A 23,314-nucleotide genomic window follows, 5' to 3' on the forward strand; every position below is an offset into this window, starting at 1 on the left:
TTGGTATATATAGATAAATATAATAATAAGGTGTTACATGAATTTGAATAAAATACAGGTACTTATCTTTGACCAGAGCAGCAAAGAAAGAGGAAGATGCTGTGTTACCTGGACATTATATCACCTGTGCTGCATACTGATTGGTGGAACCATTATCCAATAGCACACCTGTTACTATCTAAAACACTTTTTTCTTTGCACTATGTTAACTGTTTGTTTGCTGCTATTTGAATCAGTAAAGAAAGAAAGGCATTATAATAGGAGCCTCTTGCTTGTAATAAAATCACATATATATACAATGTGTACAGCCTCTGTGTGTTTCTTATCATATAATCACATATATATATACACAATGTGTACAGCCTCTGTGTGTTTCTTATCATATAATCATATATATATATATATATATATATATATATATATATATATACAATGTGTACAGCCTCTGTGTGTTTCTTATCATATAATCACATATAATGGCCCTCATTTACTATTCTAAACCCGACCTCTTTTGTCGGGTGTTTTTGTCGCATATTTGTCTGCGCCATGTCGCAGACATCGTGCGCCAGTCTGCGACATGATGCAACATTTTTTCCCGACGGACCCGATGTGGATTCTCCCAAACCCGAAAAAGGGGCGTAACCCGACATTTCTGAGCTTTCCCACGTATTTATTAAGGTTTCCAACCCGAATTTGTTGTATTGTTGTGGATTTTTTCCCGAGAGCTCAGAGGAGTTGGAAACCAAAACCAACAAAACCCACGTGCGACAAACAGGATGCGACATAATAATAAATACCAGGGGAAAAAAGCAGTCGGGTAAGAAAGCAAGATAGACTTACAACCCGAAATGAGGGCCAATGTATATACACACTGTGTACAGCCTCTGTGTGCTTCTTATCATATAATCACATATATATATATATATATATATATATATATATACACTGTGTACAGCCTCTGTGTGTTTCTTATCATATAATCACATATATATACAATGTGTACAGCCTCTGTGTGTTTCTTATCATATATATATATACAATGTGTACAGCCTCTGTGTGTTTCTTATCATATATATATACAATGTGTACAGCCTCTGTGTGTTTCTTACAGATGGCTCCTATAGAATTGATCCACCACAAGGTCGTCCCAGTCATCTTCATGGTTTTACCTTGGATGATCGTGAGAATAATCAGGTAAATGGAAGATCACGAAGAGCCTTAAAGAGACAGCGCTACATCACACATCTAATATAGAGCTGTTTTATTTTTTAGATTGATGAACATATCATTGTCAAAGCGGAAAAGACAGAGGGAGATGAGGAGTATTATAGAGGGGATCTCCCATATAAGAAGGAGGAAACAGCGACTGATATCAGGACAGGTGAATAACCTCCCAGCATCGTAGTAGATCACAGATGGGGAAACCTCCTAAAGACCACCTCGCTGAGAAGACAACCCCCTTATCCTGACCACATTTCACGTGATGGATTTTCAGTCTATTATACATGATGCATAGTGGCCATTTTCTTTAAGAAGACCACCCCATAGGCCACTGTTCAATGCAATTTTGAGTGGTCATGTCCTGGAAGTATCACTGTACTGGGTTCAGGGTAATCAACAGTCCTCACTTTGTGCCACTAGAGGGCAGAACGGGGACATATAGCTGGTAATGATGGATTTTACAGGGGGCGGAAGTTAAGTCTTTATGTTCAAGGAAATAGCTACGAATTCTAAATAGAAACTTAAAGGGGTACTCCGGTGCTAAGACATCTTAACGTTTGCTCCGGGTCTGATTATTGGCGATCACAGGGACCGGAGCATTGTGACGTCACAGCCCCTGCCCCCGTGTGACGTCACGCTCCGCCCCCTGAATGCAAGCCTATGTGAGGGGGCGTGATGTCACAATGCTCATCTTATCCTTTATCCTTTGGATGTCTTAGCGCCGGAGTACCCCTTTAAAGGGGTACTTCACTGCCCCAGCTGCCACGCCCCCTCCCATAGACTTGCATTGAGGGGGCATTGTGTGACGTCACAACCCCCTGCAGCCTGCACCCAGCCTTCCGAACAAAATGTTTCAAACGCTGGGGCAGTGGAGTACCCCATGAAACCCCGTCACGTCTCGCAATGTGACCCTACAGATTTCTCTTTCCAAGCTAATATTTTTATACACTTGCTTCTTATACTTCTACCAAGCTCTTTCTCTTTACTAATCTCTCATTATAGGGGAAATAAGAGACCCTCACTCAGTATTACACTCTGGTTGTATTAAAAGACAAGGGAGGAATTGATTTACCCAATTTTAGACTTTATTACTCATCTATCCGTTTCTATTAGAGATGAGCAAACTTACAGTAAATTCGATTCGTCACGAACTTCTCGGCTCGGCAGTTGATGACTTATCCTGCATAAATTAGTTCAGCTTTCAGGTGCTCCGGTGGGCTGGAAAAGGTGGATACAGTCCTAGGAAAGAGTCTCCTAGGACTGTATCCACCTTTTCCAGCCCACGGGAGCACCTGAAAGCTGAACTAATTTATGCAGGTTAAGGCATCAACTGCCGAGCCGAGAAGTTCGTGACGAATCGAATTTACTGTAAGTTCGCTCATCTCTAGTTTCTATAATAGACTGGATGAGGGGCCCAAGCACCAAACTTATTGAGAAACAGAGGAGTTCTGTTTGGGATATCAGGAACAAGGTAGACGACGTATACCATGGCAGGCCCATCCAGTTTAATGGACCGAACGTGCTCTAGTAGGGACTACGGGGGAAAAGAAAAAGCTGCCCATAGCAACCAATCAGATGGCTTCTTTCATTTGGCAGAGGCCTTGTTGAAAATGAAAGAAGGGAGCGGATTAGTTGCTATGGGCAGCTTTTCCTCTGGACAGATTTTGACATATCTCCCCCCTAAGTATACAAATGTAGACCATACTTTTGGGTTTCACACAAAAAAAGTATACGTTTGAGGAAAGGGTCCAAACATAGGGGGAGATTCATCAAAACCTGTGCAGAGGAAAAGTCGAACAGTTGTCCATAGCAACCAATCAGATCGCTGCTTTCATTATTAACAAGGCCTCTGCAAAATGAAAGAAGCCATCTGATTGGTTGCTATGGGCAACTCAGCAACTCTTCCTCAGCACAGGTCATTAGACGGATATCACAATGTATACCTTGCGGCCTAAGCTTTTTGGGGGGGGGAGATTTATCAAAACCTGTGCAAAGGAAAATTTCCCCATAGCAACCAATCACATCGCTTCTTTCATTTTGCAGGGGGTCTTGTTAATAATGAAAGAAGCAATCTGATTGGTTGCCATGGGCAACTGGGCAACTTTTCTTCTGGACGGGTTTTGATAAATCTCCCCCTTTGGTCCTACTCCTTAGCACCCTTTACCTATTCCCTCTATTCGAAGCTGCTCCACCCCCTATCTCCGTCCCTTCCCTCTTTTTACTTGACATTTTGCAGCTTGGCTCATTAAAAACATTTTATTACAACATTTTGGAAGATAACTGGGTTCAAGTTTTATTTTTTTCAAACTTCATATGCATTAAATAGTTTATAAGGTTGAATACAAAACAAAAGAGTCCATCGAATTCAACCTAGAACCCTACCGTGTTGATCCAGAGGAAGGCAAAAAAACTCATGCGGCTGATGCCAATTGCCCCATGACAGAGGAAAAATTCCTTCCGGACCCCATTATGGCATCAGAATAAATCCCTGGGTCAACGTTCTATCCCCATAAATCTACTATCCATAATATAGAATAATATATTTTTCCAGAAAAGCATCCAGACATCACCACATCATGTGGCAGAGAGCGCCATAGTCTCACTGCTCTTACTCCTCTGCATTGATCTACGTTATCAGGTCTCTGCTGACACAGTCTGCCATGGCCAGTTATCAGCGGAGCAGTCATGGCAGCACGGAGGCCTGGCACTTTACACGGAACCACCAATGACTCGCGTCCACACTGTATTGATGCTATTGATATATCTACCGTATATACTCGAGTATAAGCCGAGAATCGTGCTGAAAACACCCCCATTTGGCTTATACTCGAGTGAACTCTCTGCCTGTCAATCCCTTCATCAGTGGTCTTCAACCTGCGGCCCTCCAGATGTTGCAAAACTACAACTCCCAGCATGCCCGGACAGCCATCGGCTGTCCGGGCATGCTGGGAGTTGTAGTTTTGAAACATCTGGAGGTCTGCAGGTTCAAGACCACTGCGTGGGCCTTCGTCATCAACCAGACCCCCCCCCCCCCCCTTTTGTTTTCTACTCACCTCCCCTCGGTGGGAAGGAAGGGTGAGCTGGTCCAGGCCATCTATGCTGCAGGGACCGTCCGTTGGGGAGGGTTAGTTGTTCCGGGTTGTACATTTTCACCGGGAGGCCCTTTTCTCCGCTCGCTCCGGGCCTGCCCCGGACTAGTGACGTTGCCTTGACGACAACGCACAGGGACGTTCATGCGCATCATGCAACATCTGGAGGTCCGCAGGTTGAAGATCACTGAGGGGATTGACAGGCGGTGATGATGAAGGGGGGGGCGTGATGACGGGGGTGATGATGACGGGGGTGATGATGACAGGGTGATGATGACGGGGGTGATGATGACGGGGGTGATAATGACAGGGTGATGATGACGGGGGTGATAATGACAGGGTGATGATGACGGGGTGATGATGACAGGGTGATGATGATGGGGGTGTTGATGACAGGGGGGTGATAATGATGGGGTCTGGATCATGACATGGGGGGGGATGATGTATTTCCCACCCTAGGCTTATAGTCGAGTCAATAACTTTTCCTGGGTTTTTGGGGTGAAATTAGGGGCCTCGGCTTATATTCAGGTCGGCTTATACTCGAGTATATACGGTAAATATGCTTGTGCAACCCATGTCGAAACTATATCAGGGTCAGGGTTTTGTCTTTAAGGAGAACTTCAGCCAAATAAAATTACCTTGATATAGCTGCATATGTTAACATTATATAACTTTGCAATGTAAAGTGTAATCTTGGCTGAGCATATATTTTCCCAGCTTTTTCTCCAGGCAGGAAGTCCAGTAGATCTTATCGCACATGATGACTGTCTCTACATGTAGACCACAAAGTCATACTCACTTCCCCTCAGGTCAGAGAGCAGAGCTTCAGTGTACCATGTGATTGTCCCTTATTGGCTGAGGCACACACACCTCCCTCATCTATATGCACTGCTCACTCTCTGAAGGCAGCCCCTCCCTGCAGCTCACACAGAAAACAAGAGCAGGGACTCAAGGTCCGATTTTGAAACAAATCAGATGGAATGTCTCCTTGTGTAGTCATGGTGAGTGTAAGTATATATACTGTATATGTAACTTTTATTTTTACCTCTTTTGGCTTAATATCTCCTTTAACCACTTAAGGACTTAGGACGTATGAGTACGTCCTAAGTCCGGTCCCTGTCTATAACGCGGGGTCCTGGCGGCCTATTCACTGCCGGAACCCGCGGCTAATAGCGCGCGGCCGCGATCGTTCGGCCACGCGCTATTAACCCTTCCGATGCGGTGCTCAAAGCTGAGCGCCGCATCAAAAGTGACAGTAAATGCTTCCCGGCTGCTCAGTCGGGCTGATCTGGGTCATGGCGATAAAATCGCGATGCCCCGATCAGCTACCCGTAGAGAAGAAGGTCCCTACCTTCTTCTGTCGGCGTCCCGGCTCTGATTGATTGCTCCATGCCTGAGTTACAGGCTGGAGCAATCAACCCCCGATTACACAGCTTGTTGCCATGCAACGGCAAGGCAACAATCTGTGTATGCAAGCAACCATTGCAAGCTCATAGGTCCCTATAGGAGCTATGAGCTCGCAAAAAAAAAAAAGTGTAAAAAAAAAAAGTTAACCCTTTCAGGTATTCCCTTCTGAATTAAAAGTTTAAATCACCCGGCATTTCCTAGTAACAAAATAAAACAGTGTAAATAAAAATAAACATATGTGGTATCGCCGCGTGCGGAAATGTCCGAATTATAAAAATATACCGCTTTTAAAACCGCATGTTCAATGGCGTACGCGCAAAAAAAATTACAAAGTCAAACATAGCGCAAACAAAGTCTGATCAGAACAAAATGGTACCGCTAAAAACTTCAGATCACAGCGCAAAAAATTAGCCCTCATAGCACCCTGAACACAGAAAAATAAAAAAGTTATAGGGGTCACAAAATGACAATTTTAAACGTATAAATTTTCCTGCATGTATTTATGATTTTTTTTTCTGAAGTGATACAAAATCCAACCTATATAAGTAGGGGATCATTTTAACCGTATGGACCTACAGAATAAAGATAAGGTGTCATTTTTACTGAAAAATGTACTGCGTAGAAACGGAAGCCCCCAAAATTTACAAAAAATTTTCTTCACGTTTGTCTCACAATGAATTTTGTTTTCCGTTTCGCTGTGGATTTTTCGGTAAAATGACTAATGTTACTGTAAAGTAGAATTGGTGGCGCAAAAAATAAGCCATCATACACATTTTTAGGTGCAAAATTGAAAGGGTTATGATTTTTTAAAGGCAAGGAGGAAAAAACTAAAATGCAAAAACGTGAAATCGCTCAGTCCTTAAGGGGTTAAAGTCCCATACAAGTCTATGGGCCTTCTGGTACCTTACTCCACAAGCTTTGCTCTGCATCTCCTGGTGAGTGTGTCAGTCCAGCTCTCAAGCCACACCCCTCCAACAAGCCACACCCCTTCTATTTTTAGCCCTTCTTTTTCAGCTCATGGCCAAAAACAACATCACAGGTCCTTTAAAGGGAACCAATCATCAGATTTTACCCTATATAATGCTTGGCAAAGCGTTATATAGGGTAAAATCTTTATTTTCACCATTCTCGGGGGACGCTCCTGCCCCCAGGGATGGTGAAGATATGAAGTTATAAACTAATCACCGCCGTAAGTAGTCACCTGGGCGGGGAGCTCTTCTCACCAACTCCCGTTCTTCATCCGGGAGCGACGCCCCCTCCGCTTGATTGATGGGCCGCATCATTATTCCGCTCACTGAACATACGGGGCAGAGTGATGACGCTGCCCATCAATCAAGTGGAGGGGGCGTCGCTCCCGGCCGAAGAACGGGAGTAGGTGAGAAGAGCTCCCCGTCCAGGTGACTACTTACGGCGGTGACTAGTTTATAACTTCATATCTTCACCATCCCTGGAGGCAGGAGCGTCCCCCGAGAATGGTGAAAATAAAGATTTTACCCTATATAACGCTTTGCCAAGCGTTATATAGGGTAAAATCTGATGATTGGTTCCCTTTAAAGGGAACCACTCCGCTGCCTCAGGGTTCGGAACATTTAGTTCCGAAAGCTGGGTGCGGGCTACGGGGGTCGAGACGTCACAAACACGCCGCCTCAGTGCAAGTCTTTGGGAGGGGGCGTGGCGGCCGCCACGCCCCCTCCCAAAGACTTGCACTGAGGGGGTTTGGCCATGACATCAAGACCCCCACAGCCCAAACCCAGCTTTCGGAACTAAATGTTCTGAACACTGGGGCAGTAGAGTACCCCTTCAACCACAATCTCTTCATCACTGCTCAGCCCCACCGGTACTCCACAAGCCCCGCATCTCCGGGTGAACGTGTCGGTCCGGTCCCTGCTAAGCCCCCTTTTATTTCAGCCTACAGTCTCTACATCACAGCTCAGCCCCACCTGAGATCTCGGTATGAGGACGAGAGTCATTGATGCTTTTCCTCTCACAAGGTTTAGGTAGGAAGACCGGGGAACGCCGGGTACTCTGCTAGTACTGACGTGATAATGCAGACACAACATGACATTTGTCCGTGTTTTTGAAAAACAATGGAATAATATTTTTTATCCCCAACAGATGCCCTATTAAGTCTCCAGTGTAATCCTCTCCCGCCAGAACACCATACCATACAAAATATTATTGGAGAACATTTTAGCACCACAAATCTACCTTTACACATCCACAACAGAGGTCTCTCATCTGACCAATCACAGACCGATAAACAGCCTCCCTGCTTTAATGGGAGTCCATTTTCATGCTTGGAATGTGGAAAATGTTTCACGGATAAAAGAAATCTTCTAGAACATCAGAGAATCCACACAGGAGAGCAGCCATATTCATGTTCAGAATGTGGGAAATGTTTTGCAACGAACTCAGATCTTGATGAACATCAGAAGGTTCACACAGAGGAGAAACTTTTTTCATGTTTGGAGTGTGAAAAATTTTTCAACCAGGAAGCAGATCTTGTGAGGCACCGGAAAATCCACTCAAGGGAGAAGACATTCTCATGTTCAGTATGTGGGAAATGCTTTAGAACTAAACCACGTCTTGTGGAACATGAGAGGATTCACACTGGGGAGAAACCGTTCTCGTGTTCAGAGTGTGGGAAATGTTTTAGATTGAGAAACAATCTTTATATACATCAGAGAATTCACACGGGAGAGCGCCCGTTTTCATGTCCAGACTGTGACAGACGTTTTACCCAGAGATCCGAACTTACGACACACAAGAGAAGCCACACGGGAGAGAAACCCTATTCATGTCCAGAGTGTTCGAAATGTTTTACCCGTAAACAAAGTCTCGTTGAACACAAGAGACTCCACACTGGAGAGAAGCCATATCCATGTACAGAGTGTGACAGACGCTTTAACCATAAGCAAGCTCTTGTCTACCATCAGAGAGTTCACACAAATGAGAAGCCATACCAGTGCGCTGAATGTGGGAAACGGTTCAACCAGAAAAAATCTCTTATGGTTCATCAAATAAATCACAGCGGGGGAAAGCTATAGCCATATATAGAATGAGAGAAATGTCTTACAGATGACTCTTGTATCAGAGAATTCATATCGGGCCAAGTCATCTGTATGTTTATATTATAAAATATTTTTGCTACGTAATTGAATATTTTCATTGAAGAAGACATTTTAATTGTGATAATTTGTTTTTACCCAGGGCCAGCACGTCCACAGCAATGGCTGCCATAGGACCTGTTTCCATAGGATGCAGAGTTATCTATAACTTAAAGGAAATCTGTCATTAGTGTCACCTGCACAAACCAGTTGGTGCAGTGTTTCCCAAGCAGGGTGCCCCCAGCTGTTGCAAAACTACAACTCCCAACATGCACAGATAGCCTTCGGCTGTCTGGGCATGCTGGGAGTTGTAGTTTTGCAACAGCTGGAGACACACTGTTGGCAAGCATTGCGGTACAGACATGTAGTACAGGTGACACTGATGACAACCATACTTACCTGGTCCCGTTCTCCCACTATCTTCCTCCGGGGCTGACTTGCAACATGAGTGAAGTTTTCTGACATCACCGCTGCTGCTTCTCTGCTGGGTCCCACTGCCAGCAAACAGCAGCGCGATGTCAGGAAGCTCCGCCCACGCTCCAAGTCGGCCCCGCAACGGAAGATACAGAGGAAGATAACGGGAGCACAGAACGGGACCAGATAAGTATGGTTGTCATCAGTATCACTTGCACTACCTGTCTGTACCGACAGGTTAGTGCAGGTGAAACTGATGACAGATTTCCTTTAACCCCTTAAGGTCCTGATGCGTTGGTACTTAACACACCAGGGCGTACATTTACATCCTGTACATGACGTGAGCACTGGAGCGGTGCTTGCATTATGCACGGCAGGTCCCGGCTGTGATCACTGATCGCGCTAATTAACCCCCTTTAGATGCTATGATCAATACAGATCACGGTATCTGTGGCAATGCGGGCGTTTGAATGGATGATCGGATCACTTTGGGCACTGCGGCCGGAGGTTCCCTTACCTGCTCCGGCCGTCATCCCGGGGTCTTCTTCGCTCGTCTAAAATCGAGCAGACCAGAGAAGAAGATCGCCGATAACACTATATGCTATAAACTTAGCACTGAACAGTATCAGCAATCTAATGATTGCTATAAATAGTCCCCTATGGGGACAATTTAAGTTAAAAAAATTGTGAAAAAAAAGGGAAAAAGCCCCTCATACAGCCCCGTATACGGAAACATTAAAAAGTTATAGGTGTCAAAATAGGGCAATTTTAAACCTACTAATTCTGTTTAAAAAAAAAAAAAAAAAAAAAGCTTAAAAGGAATTCTGCATTAACAATCTCCCGCACGGGGCCCCGGCTCTGCCTCTCCTGTGCAGGAGGCGTGCCGACCGCAGCATGACGCTGCGGCCAACACACCTCCTCCATGTAGTTCCATGGGAGAGGTGGGGATGCAGCGTTCGTGCTTCCCCGCCACTTCCATAGAGCTGTATGGGGAGGGGGTGTACCGTCAACCTAAATGAGGTCGAAGACACGTGCATTAGCTGGCGCACAGCGCGGCAATGCTGGTGCCCCGTTCAGGAGATTGCGGGGGGGTCCCTCCCCCTTATTTTCACTACAGATGTCCTTTAAGATTTTTTTTTTTAAGTAATACAATATTAAAGCATGTAATCATTTTAATCGAATTCATCCACAGAATAAAGAAAATGTCATTTTTACCGTAAAGTGTATAGCGTGAAAACCTTTTCAATTTCCCCACACAAATAATATTAATGTAATTACAAAGAACAATTGGTCACGCAAAAAACAAGCCATCATGGAAATATAAAAGTTATGATTTTTAGAAGGTGAAAAGGAAAAAACAAAAATGAAAAAATAAAATTGTCTGTGTCCTTAAAGGAGTACTGCAGTGTTAGACACTGGAGACTGCAGGATAGGGGATAAGTGTCTGAACGCAGGGGGGGGTTAACGCTGGGACCCCCTTGCGATCTACCGTAAGGGGACCTGGCATTGGCGCGGCTCTGTGCGGCTAATGCACGTGTCATCCACCTCACTGAGGTCGACCACACGCCCCTCCATACAAATCTATGGGAGAGGCGGGGATGCAGGAATGCTGCATCTCCGCCTCTCTCATTAAGATACATGGAGGGGGCGTGTCAGCTGTGGTCATGCTGCGGCCGACACACCTCCTGCACAGGAGGGCCGTTGCTGAGCCAGGGCCCCGTATAGGAGATCGTGGGGGGTCCCAGCATTTAAACACCCCGCGATCAGACACTTATCCCCTATCCGTAGGATAGGGGATAAGTGTCTAACACTGCAGATCTGCTTTAAGGCCAAAATGGGCTTGATCCTTAAGGGATTAAAGGGATATTCCCATCTCACCCCTTTAAATGCTGATCGGTGGGGTGTCCCACCACTGGGTACCCCACAGATTTGTAGAACAATGAGAGTTGTTCTTATTTTCACTCCATTACTACAGGCTGCCGTAGAACAGCATTGATAAGTGTTATCAGCGCTCCATTACTACAGGCTGCCCTAGAACAGCATTGATCAGTGTTATCAGCGCTCCATTACTACAGGCTGACATAAAACAGCATTGATCAGTGTTATCGGCTCTCCATTACTACAGGTTGCCCTAGAACAGCATTGATCAGTGTTATCAGCGCTCCATTACTACAGGCTGACATAAAACAGCATTGATCAGTGTTATCGGCGCTCCATTACTACAGGCTGCCCTAGAACAGCATTGATCAGTGTTATCAGCGCTCCATTACTACAGGCTGACATAAAACAGCATTGATCAGTGTTATCGGCTCTCCATTACTACAGGTTGCCTTAGAACAGCATTGATCAGTGTTATCGGCGCTCCATTACTACAGGCTGCCATGGAACAGCATTGATCAGTGTTATGGGCGCACCATTACTACAGGTTGCCCTAGAACAGCATTGATCAGTGTTATCAGCGCTCCATTACTACAGGCTGACATAAAACAGCATTGATTAGTGTTATCAGCGCACCATTACTACAGGTTGCCTTAGAACAGCATTGATCAGTGTTATCGGCTCTCCATTACTACAGGCTGCCCTAGAACAGCATTAATCAGTGTTATCAGTGCTCCATTACTACAGCATTAATGAGTGTTATCAGTGCTCCATTACTACAGGCTGCCATGGAACAGCATTGATCAGCGTTATCGGCGCACTATTACTACAGGCTGCCCTAGAACAGCATTGATCAGTGTTATCGGCGCTCCATTACTACAGGCTGCCATAGAACAGCATTAATCAGTGTTATCAGTGCTCCATTACTACAGCATTAATCAGTGTTATCAGCACTCCATTACTACAGGCTGACATAAAACAGCATTGATTAGTGTTATCAGCGCACCATTACTACAGGTTGCCCTAGAACAGCATTAATCAGTGTTATCAGTGCTCCATTACTACAGGCTGCCATGGAACAGCATTGATCAGTGTTATCGGCGCACTATTACTACAGGCTGCCCTAGAACAGCATTGATCAGTGTTATCGGTGCTCCATTACTACAGGCTGCCATGGAACAGCATTGATCAGTGTTATCAGCGCTCCATTACTACAGGCTGACATAAAACAGCATTGATTAGTGTTATCAGCGCACCATTACTACAGGTTGCCTTAGAACAGCATTGATCAGTGTTATCGGCTCTCCATTACTACAGGCTGCCCTAGAACAGCATTAATCAGTGTTATCAGTGCTCCATTACTACAGCATTAATGAGTGTTATCAGTGCTCCATTACTACAGGCTGCCATGGAACAGCATTGATCAGCGTTATCGGCGCACTATTACTACAGGCTGCCCTAGAACAGCATTGATCAGTGTTATCGGCGCTCCATTACTACAGGCTGCCATAGAACAGCATTAATCAGTGTTATCAGTGCTCCATTACTACAGCATTAATCAGTGTTATCAGCACTCCATTACTACAGGCTGACATAAAACAGCATTGATTAGTGTTATCAGCGCACCATTACTACAGGTTGCCCTAGAACAGCATTAATCAGTGTTATCAGTGCTCCATTACTACAGGCTGCCATGGAACAGCATTGATCAGTGTTATCGGCGCACTATTACTACAGGCTGCCCTAGAACAGCATTGATCAGTGTTATCGGTGCTCCATTACTACAGGCTGCCATGGAACAGCATTGATCAGTGTTATCAGCACTCCATTACAACAGGCTGACATAAAACAGCATTGATCAGTGTTATCGGCGCACTATTACTACAGGCTGCCCTAGAACAGCATTGATCAGTGTTATCGGCTCTCCATTACTACAGGCTGCCCTAGAACAACATTGATCAGTGTTATCGGCTCTCCATTACTACAGGCTGCCCTAGAACAGCATTGATCAGTGTTATCGGCTCTCCATTACTACAGGCTGCCCTAGAACAGCATTGATCAGTGTTATCGGCTCTCCATTACTACAGGCTGCCATGGCTTCCTGCAGCACTGGAACACCTATTGTTAATCAATCTAGTGCAGTGTTTCCCAACTAGGGTGCCTCCAGCTGGTGCAAAACTACAACTCCCAGCCGAAAGCTGTCCGGGCATGCTGGGAGTTGTAGTTTTGCAACAGCCGGAGACACCCTGTTTGGGAAAGACTAGTCTAGTGTATAAAAAAAATTTAAATCTAATTTTTATTAATTTTGTAATATTTTTCACACTTTATCGTTTCAGATATTTAAACTACATTCAGTATAAGATGAAATGAGCGAATGCAGGCATCTATATGTCAGTGTTTCCCATTTTTCTGATCATGGTTTCCAGTAGCACACGTACAACTTTAGATAATACAAAGTATACGAGAGGCTCTAAATCACCTAGTTCCCAATGACCTGAGCAGCCCAAATGGCACCTGATAATCCACGGTGTCAATTGAAAATAAATAATGGAAATAGATATTGAGGTTCAGGGTCTTGAATATTTGGTTAAAATAATGTATTAATTTATTAAATATATATAGTGTATACCAATCTCACAGGGCCCTTGTGAGTTAGCAGTTATACAATAAAATCAAGGTAAGAGCATATATATTGCAGAAGGCAAAAAATAAAAAGATAAAATACAATAAGTATAGTTAATATATAAATGAGGTATATACTTTGCATTCAAATAAGGTGCATTTAGTCAGTGACTTTGCAATCCAGCCAAATGTCATAAATGAATGAGAGGACCGCACTTTGTAATCCAAAGGGTGATAGTACAATGGTAATAAGTATCCTTTGTAGAAACAGATACTTTGTATGCACTTGTGATGATGTCTCCGCTTAGTTCTCTATGCAAGAGGTTCGCTGCTGGAGACTCTGCCGTCTCAGCGGTATGCAGCGATATTACAGATAAGTAACTGCTCTTCAAATTTGTTATAATACATACATATAGCAGCTGCTGCTGAGGAAAAGTCCTATGGAGGACTTGAAACGCGTCCAGCTTATACCTTAGAGTGCCGCATCACCCAGCCCTATTTTGGATACAGAGCCATCCTATCTACGGCAAACTTTACTTGAGTACGGGGCCGCAGCCACGAGGACACGCCACATTGATTCAACTGCCAGGACCGCAAAAGACATCTCCACTTACCGGACCCACCGTTATCCATCTCTTTGCTGTATTACATGAGACGGCCGTGTCTCTAACAGTAAGTGCCCTTCTACCACTGTCGGGATTGTCAGCCGCATACCAGGTACTATATACATGGATGTGTTATACAATTGAAGTGCTTCAGTCCCCCTAGAAATCAGCCCACCTATTCCACTGCATACTTTTGAGAGTGCACGGTCTCTAGCAGTGGACCCTTTGCCTAAAGGGATTGTGTTACCATCCACCAGTAACTATATGTACGTGTTGTAACAAATTTGAAGAACAGTTACTTATCTGTAATATCGCTGCATACCGATGAGACGGCAGAGTCTCCAGCAGCAAACCTCTTGCACAGAGAACTAAGCGGAGACATCATCACAAGTGCGTACAAAGTATCTGTTTCTACAAAGGATACTTATTACCATTGTACTATCACCCTTTGGATTACAAAGTGCCGTCCTCTCATTCATTTATGACATTTGGCTGGATTACAGATGCGAAGTCACTGACTAAATGCACCTTATTTGAAAGCAAAGTATATACCTCTATTATATATTAACTATACTTATTGTATTTTATTTTATTTTTATTTTTTGCCTTCTGCAATATATATGCTCTTACCTTGATTTTATTGTATAATTGCTAACTCACAAGGGCCCTGTGAGATTGGTATACACTATATATATTTAATAAATTAATACATTATTTTAACCAAATATTCAAGACCCTGGGCCTCAATATCTATTTCCATGTACAACTTTAGGCCATGTTCACACGTTCCGGAATATCCGCACGTATGTCCGTCACGCCCCCTCCCATAGACTTGCATTAAGGGAGCGTGACCGTGACATCACAACGCTCTAAACGAACGCCGGGTGCAGCAGGGAGATTGTGGGGGTCCCTTTGGATATGGGATAAGATGTCTAGGGGTGGAGTACCCCTCTAAACAAAAACAAATAATACTGCCCTGTGATTTAAAAATAGTGGGTTTTAGTCTTGATATTTTGTCTTTTTTTTTTGTTCTTTGGCGTTATCATGAAAAGTCATGCGATTCTTTCATCATGTGACAAGGATTTCTGTTGAAAACATTGTTGGGGGAGGGGGTACACCAGAAACAGCACCAATGCTAAAACCTACATCCCGTAAGCTTTCATTAAAAAAACAAAAAAAACACGCCTTAATCTCAACGTGCTGCAATTTTGACACAGAGCTCAAAACCGCAGTAAAACATCCAAGATGAGTGAAAAAACGGCAAAAAGGAAAAAACGTCAAGTATGTTTTATTGTTTCATAAATCCCTATTGCCCATAGCAACCAATCAGCTTGCTTTCATTTTTTTCAGAAATGAAAGAAGCGATCTGATTGGTTGCTATGGGTAACTCAGCAACTTTTCCTCTGGACATGTTTTGATAAATCACTCCCAATTTTTTTTTCCACCAGAAGCGTCGTGTGGCAGTTGCACCATTTTTTTTTTAGGCATTTACAACAAAAAAACAACAAACAAAACAAGTGGAAACCTGCCTAAAGCAATGTTTACATGGTGAATGGCTGACTGTGCCCCTGGAAAACATGCCGGCTCTAGGACCGCTCGGAAAGGCACCGCCCTCTATAGACAGCAATGCATTTCCGAGCGGATTTCGCCAAAAGAATTGACAATCATGATTTCCGTGACCGATGTTACTGCCCGAATCCGCTCTGACATTCCATTGGGTGATAATGGCCTAATAGTTCCTGCATGGACTGCTTTGCCTCAGAAGACGACCTGCTAAGAACTTCTGGGTCCTGAACTGGTCTTGGCCTAACTTCACCCAGCTGGCGGTCAGCACCACAGGACGGGTCAGTATGGTGCCAGTGTGATGGAGACAATGCAATGAACAAGACTTTACAAAGGACATGAAATAAATAATAGGACTTTATTTGTACATGTATAGAATCTATGCATCACACACTTCACTCCATAAGTCAATCCATTCATGGTTGACTTCCCTGAGGTAAACGAACCAAGAGCCATTTTCTCCAATCAGACAACTGCATTAAGCTGGTTAGCAGACTGGTAGTGTAGGCGGCCATCTTTGAACCATGTGGACTAGTAATATTACGGAGACATGAGGAGCTTTATACCACAGTAGTCAGAGAGGACACTTATTATGGGCGGGTTTATGGCTGTCTATCGGTACAGGCTCCGGTTTATAGGAACATCTTCCCTAAAGCCTTACTGATCTGCGCCTGCTCGTTCTTCTGCTTTTCCCGGACTTTGCCAATTTCTCTTCTCGCCTCCTTGTTACCCGGATCCAGTTTCAAGACTTTTTCCAGATCCTCCCTTGCACCCATCCAGTCTGACATGCCGGCCCTGGCCATACCCCTCCTGTACAAAGCTTTCAGGTGGTCAGGGTTCTTGTCAAGGACTCGTGTGCACCTCACCTCAGCCTCACGTAGCCTCCCCTTCTTGAGGTCACAAGCCGCCAGGTTAGAGAGCAGGGCTATTTTATCTTCCTCTGCGTCTCCTGGTGTACAGACCAGAAGCCGGAGCGCCCTGGCATATCGCCTCTCTGCTCCTTCAAGGTTCCCATCTCGATAAGCCTTCCCGCCTGCTTCCCGATCTCTGGCCGCCCTCTCCATCTTCTCGTTCACGTCCAGTTCCCACGCCTCCTTTCCATCTCTGAAACTTTCCAATCTCAAGATGAACTGGAAACCCAAAGCACTGTCCACTCTGCAGACTTCTCCAGGAAGCATGGTTTCCAGGCACTGGTCAATCAGACGGTCCCGACTGGTATCTCCTTCCCCCAGTTCTATCTGTACCCAGCTCCCTGCAGGATACCCATTGTCTATGGTTGAAGTTGTAGGGTTACTGAGAGGTTCCAGGAATATGGTGCACATGGCATATTCCTTGGGTTTGTCCACACCTGATCCTGGCTCTAGAATGGTCTTTGTGAAGCTCCCATCTGGGCAATACCAAGATCTACAGTCTGGTGAAGCCGGAGGACTATCCATCGCCTCTGAGGATTCCAGGAACAGTTGCGCCAGTTTTCTAGAAGAGATGAAGACCATACATAAATGAAGACTATGACCTGATGCATAATGTAATGAAAGTCAGCATTATTAATACAGGGTGTTTAACCAGCACCTATAAGGAAAGTCTTGGTCATTTATGTTAAACTATCTGCTTCGTCCACAACAGAAATATTCATAGACGACAAAGCAATGAAGGATCCCCCCCCCCCATATCATGCGCACAGCTGCAACCATGCATCTCAATACTGTAACTGGGTCATGTGTATACTGCTGCTTTCTCTATGGGATCGGGATATGTAGTAGTTATACACCTCCCTCCAGCTCTATATGTATACTGCTATCTCTCTGGGATCAGGATATATAGTAGTTCTACACCTCCCCTCCAGCTCTATATCTGTATACTGCTGCTATCTCTATGGGATCAGGATATATACACTGCTCAAAAAAATAAAGGGAACACTAAGATAACACATCCTGGATCTGAATGAATGAACTAATCGTATGAAATACTTTCCTCTTTACATAGTTGAATGCGCTGACAACAAAATCACACAAAAATTATCAATGGAAATCAAATGTATCAACCCATGGAGGTCTGGATATGGAGTCACACTCAAAATCACAGTGGAAAACCCCACTACAGGCCGATCCAACTTTATGTAATGTCCTTAATACAAGTCCCAATGAGGCTCAGTAGTGTGTGTGGCCTCCACGTGCCCGTATGACCTCCCTACAACACCTGGACATGCTCCTGATGAGGTGGAGGATGGTCTCCTGAGGGATGTCCTCCCAGACCTGGACTAAAGCATCCGCCAACTCCTGGACAGCCTGTGGTGCTGTAGTGGTGTTGGTGGATGGAACGAGACATGACGTCCTAGATATGCTCAATCGGATTCAGGTCTGGGGAACGGGCGGCCAGTCCATAGCATCAATGCCTTCCTCTTGTAGGAACTGCTGACACACTCCAGCCACATGAGGTTTAGCATTGTCTTGCATTAGGAGGAACCCAGGGCCAACCGCACCAGCATATGATCTCACAAGGGGTCTGAGGATCTCATCTCGGTACCTAATGGCAGTCAGGCTACCTCTGGCAAGCACATGGAGGGCTGTGCGGCCCCCCAAAGAAATGCCACCCCACACCATTACTGACCCACCGCCAAACCGGTCATACTGGAGAATGTTGCAGGCAGCAGAATGTTCTCCACGGCGTCTCCAGACTCTGTCACGTCTGTCACATGTGCTCAGTGTGAACCTGCTTTTATCTGTGAAGAGCACAGGGCTCCAGTGGAGAATTTGCCAATCTTGGTGTTCTCTGGCAAATGCCAGACGTCCTGCATGGTGTTGGGCTGTAAGCACAACCCCCACCTGTGGATGTCGGGCCCTCATACCACCCTCATGGAGTCTGTCTCTGACCGTTTGAGTGGACACATGCACATTTGTGGCCTGCTGCAGGTCATTTTGCAGGGCTCTGGCAGTGCTCCTCCTGCTCCTCCTTGCACAAAGGCGGAGGTAGCGGTCCTGCTGCTGGGTTGTTGCCCTCTTATGGCCTCCTCCATGTCTCCTGATGTACTGGCCTGTCTCCTAGTAATGCTTCCATGCTCTGGACACTACGCTGACAGACACAACAAACCTTCTTGCCACAGCTCGCACTGATGTGCCATCCTGGATGAGCTGCACTACCTGAGCCACTTGTGTGGGTTGTAGACTTCATCTCATGCTACCACTAGAGTGAAAGCACCGCCAGCATTCAAAAGTGACCAAAACATCAGCCAGGAAGCATAGGAACTGAGAAGTGGTCTGTGGCCACCACCTGCAGAACCACTCCTTTATTGGGGTGTCTTGCTAATTGCCTATAATTTCCACCTGTTGTCTGTTCCATTTGCACAACAGCATGTGAAATTGATTGTCAATCAGTGTTCTTCCTGAGTGGACAGTGGGATTTCACAGAAGTGTCAGTGACTTGGAGTTACATTGTGTTGTTTAAGTGTTCCCTTTATTTTTTTGAGCAGTGTAGTAGTTAAACACCTCCCTCCAGCTCTATCTCTATGAGATCAGGATATATAGTAGTTATAAACCTCCCCTCCAGCTCTATCTGTATACTGCTGCTGCTATCTCTATAGGATCCATTGCTCATGAAAAAAAAAAAAAAAACCGCTGTAAAAACGTTTAGATTTTTCCTGCAATGTTAGGAATTCTTAGCAAAAATTCCACCAAATGCTGTATTGATGCGACATGTTAACAAGACCTGCAGTCTTCAAGTCTTCCTAAAACATCTCCATTGTGATTATAAGTCAAATCACTTTCTCCCAAAAATGTTTGTAAAAATACACTCTGAATAAGAAAATGCATCAAAACTGCACATAATGTGAACAGACCCCAATCCTCTTATGAGTCTCAGTAATTAGAGGGGTACTCCGCTGCTCAGCGTTTGGAACAAACTGTTCCGAACACTGGAGTCAGTGCTGGGAGCTTGTGACGCCATAGCTCCGCCCCCTCCACCGGGAACTTGTGACGTCACGCCCCACCACCTTAATGCAAGTCTATAGGAGGGGAGTGACAGCCGTCACGCCCCCCTCCCATAGACATGCATCGATGGGGTGGGGCTATGATGCCACAAGCTCCCGACGCAGGCTCCAGCGTTCGGAACAGTTTGTTCCAAACGCCGAGCAGCGGAGTACCCCTTTAAGGCTTCTGTTTGCTGAAGTCTAGTCAGCTTGGTCTCATAAGGTGCAGTGATAAGACTTCATTGGAAATGTAGGCAGCATTACAGAATCAGTAAAGGAGTACTCCGCCCTTGGACATCTTATCTCCCCTATCTAAATGATAAGGGATCACGTCTGATCACGGGGGGGGGGGTCCCAGTGGCCGAACATAGATCTCTGGCCGGCACCTCAGCGTTATGAACATTTTTGTTCACAACACTGGGTTTGGGCGGCCATGGTTGTGACGTCATGCCGCGCCCTCTTCTTTCATGTCCACAGGAGGGGGCGGGACAAGCAAGGACAGCCGCCACGCCCCCACCCATAGACGTGAATGGGGAGGGAGGGTGCGCGACGTCATGAACACAGAATCCCAAAGCTTTCATGTTCGGAATGCCGCAATGCCGGCCCTGTTGGAGATTTGGATAGGGAGTAAGATGTACAGGGGCAGAGTCCCCCTTTAATATTCTGAAACAGAAACCACGGTGGCTCAAAACTCATGCTAAAACAGGTAAGCACAAGGCATACACAAGAACCTCTACATTATTCACTAAATCAGTTTTTTTTTATGAGATGGTGTGAACATAACCTTATACATTGTTCTTTGAGGCTCAGTGCTTAGTTTTGTAGCCTTGCAGGGGACGTAGGTTCAAATCCCACCAAGGACAATCAATATCTGCAATGAGTTTGTATGTTTTCCCTTGAGTGGGTTTCCTCCTACACTCCAAAAAACATACTGTGCAGAGAAAAAGCTGACCAGTTGCCCATAGCAACCAATCAGATCGCTGTTTTCAGAGGCCTTGTTAGAAATGAAAGCAGCGATCTGATTGGTTGCTATGGGCAACTGGTCAGTTTTTATGCTGCACAGGTTTTGATAAATCTCCCAGACTGATAGGTGAATTAAAGGAGTAGTCCAGTACTGGAAAAAACGTGTCCTGTATCCTAAGGCTGAGTTTCGTGCGATGGTTGACACGATATCCGTCTGGAGAGCCGTGTGCCCTTTTTTAGGAGTTCACGGGGGGTCCCAGCGCTTGGCTGCCTGCTATCTGAAACTTATCCTCTATCCTTAGGATAGGGGATAAGTTTTCCAATACTGGACTACTCCTTTAATATTGTAAGCCCCAGTGGGGACTGGGACCCGTGTGAGTGAACAGAGCTGTGGGATAGGTAGCTGTAGGTAGTTGCCCCTTTGCCATGAGAGATTATAGATAAATGTCCCAGTACAGGACATGGTCCTTGCAATACACTTAGGCCCTGTCAGGTTGAGTCCCTCCGTGACCTGGGGGCTCCCCTGCAGGGTCTCCACTTCTGTTTCTATAATGTTATTTATCCTACCTTCTGTGTAGTCAGTGTCCTAATGTATAGATCAGTGGTCCCCAAACTGTGGCCCTCCAGATGTTGCAAAACTACAATTCCCAGCATGCCTGGACAGCCGTTGGCTGTCCAGGCATGCTGGGAGTTGTAGTTTTGAAACATCTGGAGGGCCACAGTTTGGGGACCAGTGGTATAGATAGTCTAAAGGATCTGTGGAATGTCACATGTTGTGTTATGTTGTCACATGATGTCACCCAGAGAGCACCAGCTTAACCTATGACCCGCAGCTTGACCAATGGGCCTTAGTCCAGCCCCCCACTATATAAAGGGGCGGCCATTACAATTTCCTCAGATCAGTCTTCACTGAGAACCAGCAAACATCAGAGATCTCAGTGCTAGTGACCAGCATCTGGAAGGCCACAAAGCTACAGTCATTCCAGTAAGTCACAAGTCTATGACTGCTGTCACTACAAATAGTCAAGTCCAGTCTATAGTCAAGACACAAGATAATTATCTAAAGTCTATTACAAGTCTAATTGGTCCCAGCAAGCTGCAAGGTCCCTCTGTGTTCCTGGCCACCTCTCTGGGAATCTGGCCTAGTTGTGAAGATAATTCCATCTGTCTGAACTCAGTAAAGCCTCCGATAAACCATAACTGGTTGTGGACTCTCCTTATCTAGCCATTGGAATAGCGGAGATACCGTTCGTGTGGTTACAGTACCCAAAAACCACTCTGGCGTCACGAACACTAGGGCTTAATAACCTCTTGCCCCAGGGGTTAATACTAGAGATGAGCGAACTTACAGTAAATTCGATTCGTCACGAACTTCTCGGCTCGGCAGTTGATGACTTATCCTGCATAAATTAGTTCAGCTTTCCGGTGCTCCGGTGGGCTGGAAAAGGTGGATACAGTCCTAGGAAAGAGTCTCCTAGGACTGTATCCACCTTTTCCAGCCCACGGGAGCACCTGAAAGCTGAACTAATTTATGCAGGATAAGTCATCAACTGCCGAGCCGAGAAGTTTGTGACGAATCGAATTTACTGTAAGTTCGCTCATCTCTAATGGCGACCTGACGCCTGGGATTTGTCTAGCCCTGTGTTACCCAATGCTAAAAAACAGCTACTGCAGTATGCCATAATGCAGAATCCGTTTTCCATTGACACATTATAAAAAAAAAATAAAAAAACACACACACAAAAACAAAAACGAAATGTGCACAATTTTTTTTGTCGCACACAATAGCGTAGTTGGTTACGTTTTTGTATACAGCAAAAGTACACATAGTGTAACGGAAACAAAAAAAAATAAAAACGGCGACAAAAGCGCAGTGTGAACCCAGCCGAACCAAAATGACCTAAATCAACAAGTATATACGGTTGTGTAGATATAATAAATTGTAACTGTGAAGTCACTCTGCTGGGACTTGTAGTTCTACACCAGCTGCCGCCGCCGCCGCCGCCGCCGCCGCTCGCACATCAATATCACTAAGACGCGCAGATCCCAACAAACACACAACACACACTGACCGGGAACACGCCAGGAGAATCCACAGCACAGGTGGGGAGGGGGGGGCGGTAAAGGACCTGCAATGATGTCACAGTCATGTGACCAGCAGAGCCCCTCCCCTGTGATCACATGACAGTGACATCATTAAAGGTCCTTTATCCATTAAAACAAACGTAAACAAATATATAAAATGTGTATAAAATACAGTGTGTAATTGTAATATATATATATATATTTATATATATATATTAAAATATAGAAATACAATTTATAAGGCAGTGGTCTCCAAACTGTAGACCGCCAGCTATTGCAAAACTACAACTCCCAGCATGCCCGGACAGCCGTTGGCTGTCCGGGCATGCTGGGAGTTGTAGTTTTGCAACAGCTGGCAGTCCACAGTTTGGTGACTTGTAGTATAAAGGTATATTAGAT

The 23,314-nt window shown here is 45.2% G+C and overlaps 2 protein-coding genes across 6 annotated transcripts in view; one reads left to right on the forward strand and one right to left on the reverse strand.

Moving 5' to 3' along the window:
* The window catches only part of LOC130291067 (zinc finger protein 37-like), a 34,754-nt gene extending 25,770 nt beyond the window's left edge, over window positions 1-8,984 (forward strand). Inside the window, exons 8-10 of one of the 3 annotated variants that reach the window (XM_056539434.1) lie at window positions 1,112-1,194; window positions 1,273-1,381; window positions 7,833-8,983. In XM_056539434.1, the coding sequence (XP_056395409.1) occupies window positions 1,112-1,194; window positions 1,273-1,381; window positions 7,833-8,764 (1,124 nt within the window). In that variant the 3' untranslated portion in view covers window positions 8,765-8,983. Of the gene's footprint in view, window positions 1-1,111; window positions 1,195-1,272; window positions 1,382-7,832 lie in introns of all 3 variants that reach the window. The other 2 variants (XM_056539435.1, XM_056539436.1) reach the window with 2 other exon arrangements.
* A 7,273-nt stretch (window positions 8,985-16,257) lies between these two features.
* Window positions 16,258-22,963, reverse strand: FKBPL (FKBP prolyl isomerase like). Of its 3 annotated transcripts, none has more exons than XM_056539036.1 (2): window positions 22,903-22,963; window positions 16,258-17,379 (listed from the first exon to the last, which is right to left on the reverse strand). In XM_056539036.1, the coding sequence occupies exon 2, from the start codon at window positions 17,340-17,342 to the stop codon at window positions 16,539-16,541; it is 804 nt and encodes a 267-aa protein (XP_056395011.1). In that variant the 5' UTR covers window positions 17,343-17,379; window positions 22,903-22,963; the 3' UTR covers window positions 16,258-16,538. The 3 variants fall into 3 exon arrangements, with proteins under 3 accessions (XP_056395011.1, XP_056395012.1, XP_056395014.1); XM_056539037.1 differs by lacking the exon at window positions 22,903-22,963 and adding an exon at window positions 20,659-20,795; XM_056539039.1 differs by lacking the exon at window positions 22,903-22,963 and adding an exon at window positions 20,652-20,675.
* Between the last annotated feature and the right edge of the window lie 351 nt (window positions 22,964-23,314).

Source organism: Hyla sarda, chromosome 9 (genome assembly GCF_029499605.1).
Source record: "Hyla sarda isolate aHylSar1 chromosome 9, aHylSar1.hap1, whole genome shotgun sequence".
Lineage (NCBI taxonomy): Eukaryota > Metazoa > Chordata > Amphibia > Anura > Hylidae > Hyla > Hyla sarda.

Excerpts from the sequence above, each read along its gene's own strand:
- FKBPL (XM_056539036.1), bottom strand. The coding sequence starts at position 17,342 with ATGGATAGTCCTCCGGCTTCACCAGACTGTAGATCTTGGTATTGCCCA.